Below are 16,369 nucleotides of genomic sequence, written 5' to 3'. Positions count from 1 at the left end.
TAGATTCATCGGGGAGGCCAAAATTACCGGGTTCCGACTCTCGGTTGAACTTGGTTCGTTCTTTTGCGGCAAGCGGTTGGTACTAATTTAGCTGAGCCTCCGGCTTTCGGTTTGGGTTGTTGTGTCTGCCCCTGTTTAGGCTAGATAGAGTTTGTGTTTAGACTTTATTTTTATTTATCCGCTCCTTGTCGTCCTTGTAGTTCTGTCAAAAATATAAAATCCTAGTAATAATATCTTTACATTTTTACCAAAAAAAAAAAAAATATCAATAGTAAGCAAGGGAGCGAAATAAAACGAAAAAGATCAACGTCATAGAGAGTCAAGAAAATAATTAAAAACATGCATAAGAAAAATAATATTTTAAGTCAACTGAAATGATCCTCCATTAAGCTCCGAGTTCTTAATGGTAACGTAGAGAAGAGAGATGCAAATAGCGATAAGTCCCGACCAAACATAAACAATTGTCGGAGTTCTTCCTCTTCTTCCCATCAATCCTTTGGCAAACGGATACATATGAACCAAAACCCAAACGGCGAAGAAAGTCCCACCAACGAGATTGCTCCACTGTGGAATATCACTGAAAACGGTCCGACAAAACGCGAAAAGAATCGCCACGATGTTCAAGATTATGATCGTTAACGGGAGGATCATCAAAGACGTCCACTTAAACAGATAGAGATCAGCGAACTCGTCGTCTTCGTCATCTCCTGAAGATTTCGAAGTCAACGTGAAGGAGATTTCGATTCCGGCAATGACTTTGAGGAAACCTTGAAGAACAGCGACTAAATGAGCGCTGGTACCACCGATTAACCAGAACTGCTCGTTTCTCCACCATTCTTCTAAAGAGATCCCTGACCACTTGACTTCAAGAACAGCTAACCCACATAGAGACAAAGAGATGGTCAGAAGGTAAATAAGGAACGCTGGATCAAGGCTATCAACCACGAACTGGCCGGAGAAGAGAGAAAACGGAGGGAGGAAGCAGTAGGTTAAGATGAAAATGCTGGTGAACGGGTAGATTCCGACGTTGACGTAGGAGATTCTCTGGAGGAATTTGAGTTTCCTACCAGCTACAATAGCGTTGTTTCTGGAGAAGAATATCTCAACTGATCCTGTAGCCCAACGGAGAACCTGGTGGAGCCGATCGGTCAAGTTTATAGGCGCGGATCCACGAAACGCGTCTGGTTCGGTTACGCAGTAGAAGGATCTCCATCCTTTCTCATGCATTCTAAAACCTGTCACCACGTCTTCCGTAACCGATCCGTAGACCCACCCGACGCTGATTCCCCATTCAGTCTTGTCCTCGTACCAGCATGAGATCACGTTAACCGCCTCGCTCATGGCCGCGGCGTCCAGTGGCTCGCGGCCGCATGTCAAGGAGCCAGGAGGGCGTCCACGTATGCTCGAATGTCCCATGGCTAATGGCTTACCTTGGAACTCCGCGACCTTTACGGAACTCACTAGCATACTCGAGCTACCGAAATGCTTCCTAATCAGATTGACATCAAACTGATCTTCCTCCTCAACGTCGACGTAGTATGCTGGTTGAGAAGCTACGGTTGCAGGACTGCGTTTCTTTTCCTGCGGGAAACAACAGCAACAGCCTCCAGACGGTTCTGTCTCCACAGGAAGATCAGGCGGGTCGAAACCGTAAAGCGCGGTTCTTCGGAACAAACACCCTGTCCCGACATACATCGGACCTTGAATCCCATCGAGAGCCCGGAGGTTAATGTCGAAGAAAACAGTGTTTTTGTTAGCATAGCGGTCAGAGGGATCGATGCCTTCGAACCTCTGCGGAAACTGAACATAGCAGACGCGGTCGCCATCTTGGTCCATCATGAAACAGATCCCATCCCTAAAGGCTATAGAGTTGTAGACGTAGTGGTCACAGTCTAAGTTCAATATGAACGGTCCATTAGACATTATAGCTGAGGCTCGGACCAAAGCGTTCATAGCTCCTGCCTTCTTGTTATGATCATAACTAGGCCGTTTCTCGCGGCTCACGTACACAAACATCGGTAAACGAGTGTCTACTCCTTCGAAATCCAGCGCGCTCCCCCCACCACCTCTCTCATTATCCGGTTCATCTTGAGGAGGATCAAGCAACACCTGCAAATAAATAAATAAATAAATTAAATCTCCAAGTCAAAACACGAACCAAGTTAGAGATTCAAACCATTTGTTTTCATTTACCTGTATAATACTAGCATGGTCACCTCTGGAATGGTTCTGACAAGGAACAGTCCAAGTACCAGGCCAATGCGTGCCGTCACTCATCCAAGTAGCTTTAGGAGCTACTATAGCAGGCCTTGGTTCCTTGACTTGGTCTTCCTCAACTTTCACTTTCCAGTTCTTCCATTTCTCCAAGGCTTTAATCTCTTCTTTGCTATTAAACGCATCAGATCTCCTTCTAATCGAATGAGACAACGCGTTAACCCGAACCTTAAACTCCTCGTAACCCCTTTTCACATACCTTCGCTCTCTAACAAAATCATGCCTCACCTTACCCTTGTAAGGATCTTTCTTCAAACCGAAGTAACTTTCCGGATTCCGCGGCTCCACCTTATGTTTCCTGCAAAAAGGTACCCATATTTTCGCAAAGCTAGCAGCTTCAGCCATTGCTTCAAACGTTAGAAGCGAGCCTCCATCGTCGGAGAGATAGCAAGAAAGCTTCTCAACAGGATAATCGACCGACAATATCGAAAGGATTGTGTTGGCTGTAACCAACGGTGGCTCCTTCTCTGCATCAGCAGTTGAAACAAACACATCGATTCCAGGAAGATCCGATTTCCCGGTCGGGTTGTTCGGGTTTGGTGATTCGAATCTCGCCTTCAAGGCTTCCGTATCGGTTGCGTGGTTAACCGGATACAGCCTAGGGATTTGGTCGATTAACCAAGAGAAAGCAAACCAGAATTCGCAGATTACAGAGAGCAACCATAGCCACACTGCTTTCTCATTTTTGTGTTTCACTCTCCAAAAGAGAAACAGACATAGTGCTACGATTCGGACAAATATTAAAATACTGAAAAGAAAGAAAAAAAACATTGTCAGAAAATCTTAAGAAACATCCTTACAAGATCACGCTTTTTATGACACAACACAACACATCGCATCTCAGAGTGTTTGTAACCGACACGACAGTGAAATATCTCAAAGACAGAGAGATAAGAGTGTACCGATACAGAGCGATGATGATCGGAGAGATTTTGACAACACGGGTTAAGGGCTGAGATACCTTGTAGAGCAAGGCATCTTCTTCTTCACTGATTCTCAGTTCGGTTTGATCCAAGTCGTCGTCTTTGTAAGATGAACCGGTGTCGATGTCTTGGAGAGCGATGTGAAGCGGAGCCGGATTGTTATCCGGCGTCGGAGGGACATGGACGGTGTAGTTAGCGAAATCGGAGCTGCTTCCGAATTCGCTGCAGATATCTCCGGTGGAAATGGACACGTGGCTGATTCTTGGATTCTTGCTAGATGTCTCACCCAACATTGTTTAGACTCCGGAATCTGAGTCAAAAGGTTTCTCAGATTCAAGATGAATCAATACTCTGTTTTTATTTCGTCAAGTAAGTTAATTATATTGAAGATTATTGGGAATTAAATCCAAAAGAAACTGTTACCTTATTGGATGAAATCAGAATCAGTGACGAGATTTTGTAAATGTTATTTCTTCTCTAATTTTTCATCAACCATAAACGCAAACCAAACTTTGTTTTCTTACGAACCAACGAAACTTATCAGAGAAAATATAATGGAAAATTTAATTCGTAAGGTGTATTAATGTAGTGTTGTGTGTACTTAAGGGTTTTTGCGATTGAGGTTTTCTACGATATCTTCTTGAATGGTCAACAAATGGTGGGAGAGATTTTGTTTCCTTAAATCGTATATGTTATTATCTTTAATTTTTGGAACTTAGTATTTAAGACATTAACTTAGTGTTTAAGACATTAATTAAAATGCGTTGACAGCTGTTATTGCCTTGCAGAAAGAAAGGAAGAGACCGGTCGAAATGGGGATTACAAGTAACTATAGAGGATTTTTTCAGAATTTAGTCATAAGTTTTTTCTTTGTAACAAAGTCAGTCATAAGTTTTTCCTACATTTTATTATGACCTCGTCCACAACTAGGTGACTTAGACAAGAGAAATATCAGGATTCAGGACCAATCATGGAAACGGTCAAAGGTAACTGGGGAAAATTTGTAAACACACAAATATTGATATCAAATAACAAGCCTATCTTTTTCATTGTAAGTATTAAAAGATATTTTCATGTATTAGCAGATATTCAATTCCTAGTACGTAAAACTAGTCAAGGACATGAGGCTTGGTGTGTATCCACATCAATTATTGATTCAATTCTTTTTTAGGAACTAAATTATCATCATTTGATCAGTTTAGATTCGGGCTTTGGCCCAATTAGTTTACATAGTGGTTCACCTTTTAATATTAGTCCGAATATATTTTAAATTTGGACAGTGTAGTAGCTAGTTTACCCTGTAAAACTAAGTATGTTTTTCTTAAAACCGACTCAGTCGATAGAATTTATCAAAAAAAAAATCAGAGATATCAAAAAAGACCAATAGTAAAATAGATCTAGACATATATGTATATAATATATATATATATATATAAAAGCTGCATGCGCTAATCAAATAATCAAGTCTGCTATGGATTAGGGCCATATTAGGCTATTTAGATGAGGATTAGTCTGTTTGACATTTATAAACAATAAGAACTTTAATGGAATATAAAGATTATGAGTTATGTAATAAATTAATTGATGTTTCTTAACTTTTTTTTTTTATAACAAAAGATTCTGAAACAAGTAAACTATAGGGGATATTTTCAGAATTCAATCATAAGTTTTTTCTACATTAGATTATGAACTTGTCCACAACTAGCTGACTCAGGGAATAGAAATATTAGGACCAAATTAAACATGGAAACGGTCGAAGGTAAGAGGAAACTTTGTAAACACACAAAATTGATTTCAAATAACAAGTATAAAAAAAATAACAAGTATCATTTTTATATTGTAGTGGTAAAGGATATTATCATGTATTAGCACACACTCAATTCCTAGTATATTAAACTCAATTCCATGTCGGTTATTTAGAACCATGACTCATACATTGCAGACTTGCAGTCATCACAATTTTCAAATGTGTGGTTTCGTATGCTCAATCATCAACCTTAAGGTTTAACGATTCTCGCTCATCGAAACCCTCAAAACCTATTCTCTCAAGATGAATAACTCGTTCACCAAATTCTGGGCTAGATCTAAAACACGACCCATAATTATTTCAATTGTCAAATTACGATAAAAGAGTTTTCAACAGAAATCTAATTCAGGGGAAAGGTCAGTTTACATCATCACGCCATATTCAATCTTGAATCACAACCTTTTTCATAAACACATTAACTTAAGTATTTTGGTAAATTGTTAAATGTATTAACCAATGAAGAAATGTTTTTATACAAATTGATTCAAAAAAGAAAAGTAAGTGTTCTTAAGTTTTGAAAGAACTCTAAAAGGATTTAGGGGTTTTCAATTTGGTAAAACCCAACATATAGATATGGTCTGGTATATAAACCGATCAAATCAAAGGAAAAAAAATCGATTCAATAAAATATAATTGTACAGTTATATGTAAATTATATAAGTATTTAAATGTTTATCGTAATAATTTTATTTTGTTTTAATTTACCATGAAATTGAGTAAAATATAATGTCTTGTTGATAAACAAATATATGCTGAATTTAAGTTATTTAATAATATTATGATTTTAATAATTTTTCTCACTTTTATTTTATAAAAATCATACATATTATTTTTTCTTTTACTAGTTATTGTTTAAATAGTTAAGAAAATTTGGGAAAACATTATATTTAAAAGCTATAGTACTGAAAATATTTTCATGTTTTAATATATCTGATGTCTACAGATATAAACTAAAATTCACAAAAATTTATAAAAGATAATTAAAGTTATCGTTTTTTGGTATAAAACTGAATAAATCGAAAGTATATAAACCGAACTAAACTAAAGTAAATATGGTTTTAATATGTTAGGTAGTTCTTATAAATTGAAATAAAAAAAATGAAAAACAGAACTGAAATCCTAATTGAACAGTGTAAGAAGACTGTAGACCCATGAGCCTGAAAAAAAGAACTTTAACACGTCCCATATCAACTTTTTTTACAAACGAAATGGAGATCCATTTCAACATGTGTTTGTCCTCTGATATTTAATTGCGTTGCTTGCAAGATAAAATAAATTTATGTTGTTGCAAAAACAAAAAAGAGTGACATATGTTAAAGTGGGTAGTGAAGCTCGAACAGCAAATTTCTTAATCAACATACTTCTGCAAAAATACTCCCTTGCTCATATTTCTTATACGTTTTTTTATATTTTGACTAATTAGTAATTATATAGAACTATATGATATATATATATATATATGCATTGATAAATAGGCTTATCATATTTTTATATCAATATCAAGCATTTATATATATATATATATATATATATATATTTTAAGCATTAATATTACAAAAAAGCTTGAACATGTTTATTTATTATTAAATGCAGTAGTCACGCGTTAATTCGTTATGAAATATAAAGTTTATTAAATTACTATGCTTTAGTCATACAAATGAAAAGTATTTGGTTTCGTAGAAACAACTTGTAAAAGAGCGTCATCCTGATCGTAATAATTACAATTCGTACTCATTCTGGCAAATGATATATGTTAGGTTTGACTTTGAACTATAAACAGTTGTCTATTTCTTCTACTACAAATTCTAAACAGTATTATATTTCTGAGGGAGTTAGAACGTTTAACGAGTCAAGTTTCGTATGCCTGTCGAAACTATTAATTGGTTTAAAAAAACATAAAACACTACTGGATTCATCGTTGGTCATAAGTCATAACTCACACTACAAGAAAACAGCGTAATTCTGACGGACATTCTGACGGAAAATGAGATCCTCGGAATGCAATGCATACCATTGAGGAATCTTTGTATAGATGATCATAAACCATGAAATAACAAAATTTCAAAACGAATTGTAAGTATTCCCTTTACCGTTCATTAAAGTGTATAAGTGTTTCTCTTATGTTGTGGGGATTTCGTTCATACAATCGGAAAAGTGTTATATAAGTGTTTCACTTAAACAAATTTTTGACTTCATAATCAGTCTAAGACACTTAATAAGGGTTATATAAGTGCTATTCAAACCGCAAAACGTTGTTTTCGGTTTAAAAACCCTACTTCCTCGGAAAAGCCTCAGAATATTCCGAGGAAATTCCGAGGAAAAACAAGTGTTCCTCGGAATTTCCTCGGAATATTCCGAGGCTTTTCCGACGATTCAGGGCTTTGCTTTTACGGTTTCTGTTTCTTCGGAAAAGCCTCAGAATATTCCGAGGAAATTCCGAGGAACACTTGTTTTTCCTCGGAATTTCCTCGGAATATTCCGAGGCTTTTCCGAGGAAGTATGGTTTTTAAACTGAAAACAACGTTTTGCGGTTTGAATAACACTTATATAACCCCTATTAAGTGTCTTAGACTGATTATGAAGTCAAAATTTGTTTAAGTGAAACACTTATATAACACTTTTCCGATTGTATGAACGAAATCCCCACAACATAAGAGAAACACTTATACACTTTAATGAACGGTAAAGGGAATACTTACAATTCGTTTTGAAATTTTGTTATTTCATGGTTTATGATCATCTATACAAAGATTCCTCAATGGTATGCATTGCATTTGTATAAGAAATGATATAGGGCAAAAAAATTTGATGTTTTGAAACCCCAAACATGTGTTCCTCGGAATTTCCTCGGAATATTCCGAGGAAATTCCGAGGAACAATATAAATTAATAGAAATACATGCACATGATATTCTTTTTCCTCGAATTAATGAAAATATTCCGAGGAAATTCCGACGGATATTTAAGTGGCCGTCGGAATTTCCTCGGAATATTTTCATTTAACCGGGCAAACAAGCCGCCAAATATTTTGCGAAAATTAAAATTGAAAATACTGAGGAAATTCCGACGGAAAATATCCGTCGGACCCTAGGTTTTATAAACTCGAAACACATCTTCTTCCCCATTTCTCTCTTCTTCCTCTCCGGCGATCTCTCTCTCCTTCCGGCGTTCTCCACCTTCTCTCGCGACGATATCTCCGGCGAATCCTCTCCATTCCCTTACAAATCATGTAAGGACCTTATCCCACTCTCTTATGTCCTATTTGTTAGGTTCTTAAGTAGATTTGATGATTTTAGAAGTTTTTTGATAGATTTTTGTAAGGGTGATTGGGTAGGATTGTGATTTGTTGTGTAATAGGTTTAGAATTATGATTTGGTTGTGTTGAATTGATTTAGAATTTTCTTATAAATTTTTTATTATTTTTGTATTTACAAAACGTTTTTCTATATAAATTCGATTTTACAAAACGTTTTTTGTATATAAATTCGATTTTCGGATTTATAAGAGATGATTTCATATTTATAAAAATATTTATATTTATTAAAAATAATTTTGTATTTATAAAACATTTTTTTTATTTATAAACACTATTTTTTATTTTTGTATTTATAAAAACTATTTTTGAATATAAAAAACGTTTTTTGTATATAAATTCGATTTTTGGATTTATAAAAGATGATTTCATATTTTAAAACTAATTTTGTATTTATAAAACATTTTTTTGATTTATAAACACTATTTTATTATTTTTTGTATTTATAAAAGCTATTTTGTATTTATAAAAATATGATTTCATATCTATAAAAATATTTATATTTATAAAACTAATTTTGTATTTATAAAACATTTTTGATTTATAAACACTATTTTATTATTTTTTTGTATTTATAAAATATTTTATTTTTATAAAAAGATGATTTCATATCTATAAAAATATTTATATTTATTAAAACTAATTTTGTATTTATAAAACATTTTTTTATTTATAAACACTATTTTATTATTTTTTGTATTTATAAAAACTATTTTGTATTTTTAAAAAGATGATTTCATATTTATAAAAATATTTATATTTATTAAAACTAATTTTGTATTTATAAAACATTTTTTGATTTATAAACACTATTTTATTATTTTTTGTATTTATAAAAACTATTTTGTATTTATAAAAAGATGATTCCATATTTATAAAAATATTTATATTTATTATAACTAATTTTGTATTTATAAAACATTTTTTTATTTATAAAAACTATTTTATTATTTTTTGTATTTTAAATAGGTTTTCTATTTCAATTTTAATTTTATATTTTCGAATTTCAATTTAAAAAAATAAATTTTTTTTTTTTAATTTTGGAAATATTCCGAGGAAGTGTATCCCTCGGGATATTCCGACGACATCTTCCTCGGAATATTCCGAGGACTTTCCGACGAACTTGTGGTCCTCGGAATTTCCTCGGAAATTCATTTCCTCGGAATTCCGTCGGAAATTTCCGAGGGATTTCCGAGGAAAAATGAATTTCCGAGGAGTTATTTCCGAGGACTTTTTTCGTCGGTATGTCGTCGGAATAGCGTTATTCCGACGACATACCGACGATTTTTTCCCTCAGTATGTCGCTGTTTTCTTGTAGTGTCACAAGTCATAACATTACCAATGTTGCTAAACCTAAATATTTCTTTAGTCTCATTTGGTTTTGTATGTGTGTTTTATGTTTAGCTATTAATATTCTACCTTGTAATGTTCCACATCTCATAAGAAAGAAATTAATCTTGAACGAAATAGAGTCCACAACACTTTTTGGAAAAGGCTTTAACTAGGCCTTTCGAATAGTTACATATATTTAAGTTTTTATTATTTAAACAAAGAAAAAGTGAAGTGCCATTCGCATGAACTTTTCTCGAGATCGCTTCTAACTAGATTGTAACGCAATGTACATATCCAAATGAATAAAGATGATCTTTGGAGTGTGTCTGGTGATTTGTATACTAATCTCAATATAATGCGTAACTGAATGTTGAGATACGTAGTCATTTGGATCATCTCAATCTCAAGTGCAAGTAAAATCAAAGTATATGAATCAAAGAAAATTATTTTAATAGTTTAATGGTTTGTGTCTTATTACAAAGTTACTTCATCTGATCAATTACTATGTGATGATTATATTATTAGATACTCATGCTCTGTCATTTTAGCATTTTTTTCTTATTATATAAAAAACTAGGGTCGGTCCACACTACGTGCAGAATAGGAATATGTTTTACGTGTCATCGTAACTATATAGTTTTTTTTGTTTGCATGGCTGTTATGTAAGTCTTTGAAAAAGCAGTGTATATTAACTTTTATGATTTTAAATAATATTAGGGTATATAGTAATTATGTATGAGTTATAGATGGTGTTCTGGTTGTATGTTTTGATAATTAGTAATCTATGATTGGTCGGTCAATTGTGGATTGCTATAATTATTTTAAAGATTCAACTTATGCAAAGTTCCTTAACCATTTTTTCCCAATATTATAAAAAAAATTATGTTGGTATTGAATGTTAAAAGTATTTACAGAACATGGCAAGAAGTAGGTGAAAATATGCTAAATCATTTTCTAAAAGTTGTTGTTATATACAAACATGATATTCTCAATAGTTACATGACTTCTTAGAGCATCTCTAATCTACTATCTTTCTATTTCTATAAAATATCAATTAGAGATCAAATTGCTTCAACTCATCTCTATCACTTCTTCTATAATAGAGGCTACTATTTCTTTTCTAAATAACATTACTACTATTTTGCTACTATATATATTTAAAGCTTGCTAATTTAGAGAAATACATTGGAGCATATTACACATTTTATAGAGTTTCTCGATTTTAGAAGTAGAAATAGTAAAATACTTTGAAGATGGTCTTAGGTGTTATAACATTAACTAGTCAGTTTTCGCAAATGAATATGTGTATATTTGGTTCAAAATTTTGTTTATATTTGGAAGAATTTGATTATAAATGTGGTTTTGAATTATTATGTTTGTGATTGTTTTCTTCTTTTATTTTTTTTTATGTTTTTAGGTTAAAGTTATTTGATGTTATAATTTTTAACAATTAATTAAATCTCATAATTTAATGGGTGTGATAATTTTAAACCCAGTGTATTCTTCTATTTTTTGGTAATATATACACATATATATATATTGACTTGTTTGTTTTATTTTATATTATTTACTTTCATTTATACTTTCATATCTTGTCGGTTTATTTCGTTTTTAATCCATATTTTGAAAAATATATACATTTTATTTGTATATCAGTAGTAAATTTATACTTATTTTTGGAAGTCATGACATAAATGCATTTATTTCCATAAAATATGATTAATCTCTTATTATATCATGAACTTTTTTCATTTATGCTCTTATGATTAATTTGATCTTAGTTATTATCTTGTTATATTCTATTTCTCAATTACTTTTTTAATATTTTAAAAATTATGTGTTAAATTTTTGTTGTTGTGTATCTTTGATATTTTTGTCAGTTTCTTGAATCTGACATGCTTTGTTTTTTTTTTTTTAACTGGTGCAAGATTCAGTCACTTCAAACATTTTTTTTTTGTGACAGTGAAGAAAAATGTAAAACCCATGTTTTGTACATTTCTACTTCATCATTGTTTGCAAGCTAACATCTATAGTACATAGGATATTTAAATGGTACAAGCTGATTCATGAACAATGCAGAGACACTTGGTAAAATGGAGAAAGACAGTATGTGCAAGTGTTTTGTTATTTGCAAAGGCACTGATCACGTGCAAAGCCTTAGCCGGCTTGTGATCAGTACTCTGCAGATGGGACAGTTTGATATCCTGGATCCGCAATCTCTACAAATCTGCAAAAAAAGAAAAAAAATGCAAAGGTAAGTGAACTGTTCTTGTCATGAATGGGTTTGAGTAATAGGAAAACAATTAAGACTTCTTAGGTGACACTTACCATGTGACCACAGCCAAAGGCCACGTCTTTCCGGATAGTCAGACAAATTGGGCAATTCTGTTTCAACGAAAAACAATATCAGATGAGATTTGATTGCGACAAGGCAGTAACAAAGTGAAAGAGTAAGCAAGTTTTAGGACCTGAGTATGTTCGTCTGGTGCAGGTGATGGTAGTTCAGTACGTATAGTAGGTGTGTAAGGAGTAGGTGGTGGCCTCGGGTTTATTTTCTTAGCTACGCCCGTTGTTTTCCTTTACAGATAAGATAAGAACAGCATAAGTAGTTTAAGAGAGTAGTTATGTTCTGTCTCTTGGAGGATAATATCAAAGAGACAGTTAAGGGAGTACCCGAGAAAGCTGAGTTCAGTTGCTGCTTGATACTGAAAGGGAATCTCCATTAGAGCAGCAAGAGCAAATGCAGCTTCTTTGGCTGACTCTGAGTGAATCTCTCTTCATGATCTCTGTGAAATTCACAAACTTTGCAGAGAGCAGGTCAAGATCAAAGAAAAGGGGATGGATACAAAAGGAACTGAAAACTGGGAATGAGATGATACCTGAAAGTTGTTAAATTCACGCTTAGGGATCTTGTCGTCGAACTTCTCATCATGTCTTCGCATCGCCCGTCTCCAACACCGATTAAAACAATCGACAAAGCAAGGTGAAATGAACTCTGGGATAATCAGCTTCTGAAAACAGAGTACAATAGAGTAGAACAGAGTTGCAGAGATGAAGAAGAAGCTATTGCATGTTGCACCTAGCGTTAACATAGATCTCTTGTTGACTGAGTTCTCCCTCGGCCTTATCAACACCTCTCGCTACCTTCACATTCAGAACGTAGCCTCTTGTTTGCTGTCATCTCTTCATAAGGCACATATTCTATACTCTTGGGCCAAGAGAGAGGCCTAACATATGCTTTAGGTGATAGTATAAGGCAATGTAGCTTCTCACTCTCCCTAGGTTCCTGATTTTACAATCAGAAGAACTCGACTTCAATTGGTCTAAATAAACAAAAGAAACTCAGATCTGTTAGAAAATGCGCGGTCAAATTTTGCGGAAAACCGAATTTATGGGAGCGGGAAAACACACACAAAATTGTTAACGGAGTTCGGCCAATGTTGCCTACGTCTCCGGACCTGCTACAGATCTTTTATTATCAACCCGGGAAATTTTTACAAGCTCTCAACTCACACCCAATCCCAAATACCCTCAAGAAATTACTCGTAATTTCTTAAAGAAGATTTTTGTGAGAACTTTTTTTTTCTTGCACTCTCTCTTCTTCTTCGATCTCTTGTTCTCTCTCACTTTGTTTTCTTGTTTTGGGATGCTTCTTCTCTTCTACTTACGTTGATTATTTATAGGAGAAGCTTGGATATGTGAAAGCCACAAAGCCACAATTATTGACAAAATGAAGTTCCTCTTTTGTTGATTTCTTTGCCATCCCTCACCGTCATTGCCGTCATCACCGGCCGTGTTCCTTGACTTACAATCTCCCACTTGAAGACTGATTTCAATCTGTCTTCACATCTTGATCAATGTAGCAGGTCTCCCCAGCTTGTTACTCCAACAAGCCAACTGAGGTTGCACACAACCTCAGCTTATCATACAGCACGACCTTCGTCAACATGTCTGCCGGATTTTTGCTTCCTGGGATCTTCTCAAGCACCAACATTTCATCTTCCAACGCTAATCTGATGAAATGATACCGACGATGTATGTGTTTCGTCCGAGCATGGTAAACCGGATTCTTTGCCAAATTGATGGCACTTTTACTATCACAATACAACACACTTTTCCCTTGGTCATGGCGTAGCTCTCCTAGAAAAGACTGTAGCTACATCATCTCTTTTGTTGCCTCCATTACCGCAACATACTCAGCTTCACAGCTTGATAGAGATACAATTTTCTGCAACTTTGAAACCCAACAAATTGCAGTACCGCAAAAAATGTAGACATACCCGGTTGTGCTTTTCGTGCTGTCAACGTCACCTCCATTGTCAGCATCAACATATCCCTGCAATCCCGTCTTAGACTTTGTGAAACATCGCGATAAACTTGGATTTCCTTTTACATATCTGAAAATCCACTTAACGGCTTCCCTATGTTCCTTTCCTAGATTGCTCATAAATCTGCTGACGACTCCCACTGCATGTGCAATGTCTGGCCTTGTACATATCATCGCGTACATTAGGCTACCTATAGCAGAAGCATATGGAACTTTATCCATATATGCCATCTCTTCTTCCGTCTTTGGAGAATGTTCTTTGGATAACCGAAAGTGACTTGCCAGGGGAGTACTAACTTGCTTCCCGTCATCCATGTTAAACTTTTTGAGGACTTTGTTCACATACTCCTCTTGTGATAGCTTAAGACCTTCCTTGCTACTACTGATTCTCATCCCTAGAATCTGTCTTGCTTCTCCAAGGTCTTTCATCGCAAACTCTTCTGAGAGTTTCATCTTCAATCTATTGATCTCGTGCAAGTCTACTCCTACTATCAGCATGTCATCAACATATAGAAGCAATATCAAGTAGGACTCTTCAAGCGAATTGAAGTAACAACAGTGATCAGCTTCACACCTCAAGAAACCAATGCCTTTAATAAAGCTGTCGAACCGTTTATACCACTATCTTGGAGCTTGTTTTAAGCCGTACAAACTCTTTTTCAGCTTGCAAACAAGGCTTTCCTTCCCTTTGATCTCAAAACCTTTGGGTTGCTTCATATAAATTTCTTCATCCAAATCACCGTGAAGAAATGCCGTCTTCACATCCATTTGTTGAAGATGCAGATCTTCTTGTGCTACCAGCCCAAGAACCGTTCTGATGGTCACCATCTTGACTACAGGAGAGAAGATTTCAGTGTAGTCAACGCCTTATTTTTGTTGGAATTCCTTTACAACAAGCCTCGCTTTATAGTGCTTACTCCCATCAGGTTATTCTTTTATTCGGTAGACCCACTTGTTATGCAATGCCTTTTCTCCTTAGGCAAATCTGATAACTCCCATGTGTGATTGGATAACAACGAGTGCATCTTGTCGTTCATTGCAAGCTCCCACTTTATCGACTCACCAACTTGCATAGCTTCCTCATAATGTTCAGGCTCGCCTCTGTCTGTGAGCAGAATGTAGTTGAGCGATGGAGAAAATCTTACAGGCTTTCTGATGATTCTGCTTGACCGTCGTAACTTCGTGACTGGTGTATGTGGGACCACTTCAGAATCATCACTTTCTTCAGCCTCACCACTCTCGTCTTGAGAAATTTCTTCTTCTGCTGTTGTGGTATCCTGTGGCAACTCCGGTGTCAGGATATCTTCTAAGTCAACAGCTCCAGGCTCTTTTCTCTCCGAGCCTTCTCTTAGCTTATCCTTGTACAACGCTTCTTCGTTGAACACAATATTCTTGCTGCGGATGATCTTCCGATTTTCATCATCCCAAAACCGGTAACCAAACTCTGCGTTACCATAGCCGATGAAGTAACACTTCTTAGACTTCGAGTCAAGTTTACTTCTTGCAGCATCATCAATATGAACATAAGCTAAGCATCCGAACACCTTTAGATAAGAAAGATTTACTTTCTTTCCGCTCCAAACTTCTTCAGGGATTTTAAATCCCAATGGTACAGACGGTCCTCTGTTTATTAAGAAGGCTGCGGTATTGATTGCATCTGCCCAAAACGTCTTTGGCAATCCACAGTGCAATCTCATGCTCCTTGCACGCTCATCAAGGTTCGGTTCAGCCTTTCCGCTATTCCATTCTGTTGAGGCATTCCAGGAATAGTCTTCTCCATCTTGATCCCATTATCAGCACAATATCTCTTGAAATCGTCGCTGATGTACTTTAAACACTTCTACTTGAGATTCGTCTCAGTCTCAACCATGGCTTTCCATCTTTTGAAAACCAAAAATACTTCATGCTTGTTCTTCATGAAGTAAACCCACACCTTTCTTGTGGAGTCGTCAATAAAGGTCACATAGTAGTATGAACCTCCCATAGATGCAACAGGAGCGGGTCCCCACACGTCAGCATCAGCTCTAACTTCTCAGATTTTGGCTCTCTTCCTCCTTTAGAGAAACTAACCCGTTTCTGTTTCCCAAGGATGCAACTTTCACACATCTGATGATCCACCATCTTCAGATCCGGAATAGCGCCATTTTCCACCATGAGTGTCATCCCTTTCTCACTCATGTGCCCCAACCTACAATGCCACAACTTGGTATGTTTGGCATTCTTGACAACATCAACAGTGTCTAGATAACTCGTTGTCATATAAAGAGTGCCTCTTTTATGACCTCTAGCCACCACCACAGAACCTTTCTTGACTCTCAAGCTCCACCACCAAAATTAACATCGTGCCCCATATCATCAAGTTGACCTACTGAGATCAGATTTCGTATCAACTTT

General features: G+C 35.3%; 2 protein-coding genes across 2 annotated transcripts; both read right to left on the bottom strand.

The window, feature by feature from the left end:
- Window positions 1-274: 274 nt before the first annotated feature.
- Window positions 275-3,842, bottom strand: LOC125608744 (putative cellulose synthase-like protein D6). The gene is made up of 4 exons (XM_048779212.1): window positions 3,621-3,842; window positions 3,177-3,507; window positions 2,194-3,022; window positions 275-2,109 (listed from the first exon to the last, which is right to left on the bottom strand). Exons 2-4 carry the CDS (start codon window positions 3,488-3,490, stop codon window positions 361-363), a joined length of 2,892 nt encoding a protein of 963 aa, XP_048635169.1. The 5' UTR covers window positions 3,491-3,507; window positions 3,621-3,842; the 3' UTR covers window positions 275-360.
- Window positions 3,843-11,543: 7,701 nt separating this feature from the next.
- LOC106363146 (E3 ubiquitin-protein ligase RGLG4-like) lies at window positions 11,544-13,156 on the bottom strand. The gene is made up of 5 exons (XM_048779211.1): window positions 12,528-13,156; window positions 12,322-12,450; window positions 12,117-12,225; window positions 11,977-12,033; window positions 11,544-11,875 (listed from the first exon to the last, which is right to left on the bottom strand). Exons 2-5 carry the CDS (start codon window positions 12,369-12,371, stop codon window positions 11,792-11,794), a joined length of 300 nt encoding a protein of 99 aa, XP_048635168.1. The 5' UTR covers window positions 12,372-12,450; window positions 12,528-13,156; the 3' UTR covers window positions 11,544-11,791.
- Window positions 13,157-16,369: the final 3,213 nt, after the last annotated feature.

This window comes from Brassica napus, chromosome A5 (genome assembly GCF_020379485.1).
Source record: "Brassica napus cultivar Da-Ae chromosome A5, Da-Ae, whole genome shotgun sequence".
Classification (NCBI taxonomy): Eukaryota; Viridiplantae; Streptophyta; class Magnoliopsida; order Brassicales; family Brassicaceae; genus Brassica; species Brassica napus.
Note: the sequence above shows the minus strand (reverse complement) of the source record. Positions and strands in the feature narration are given on the sequence as shown.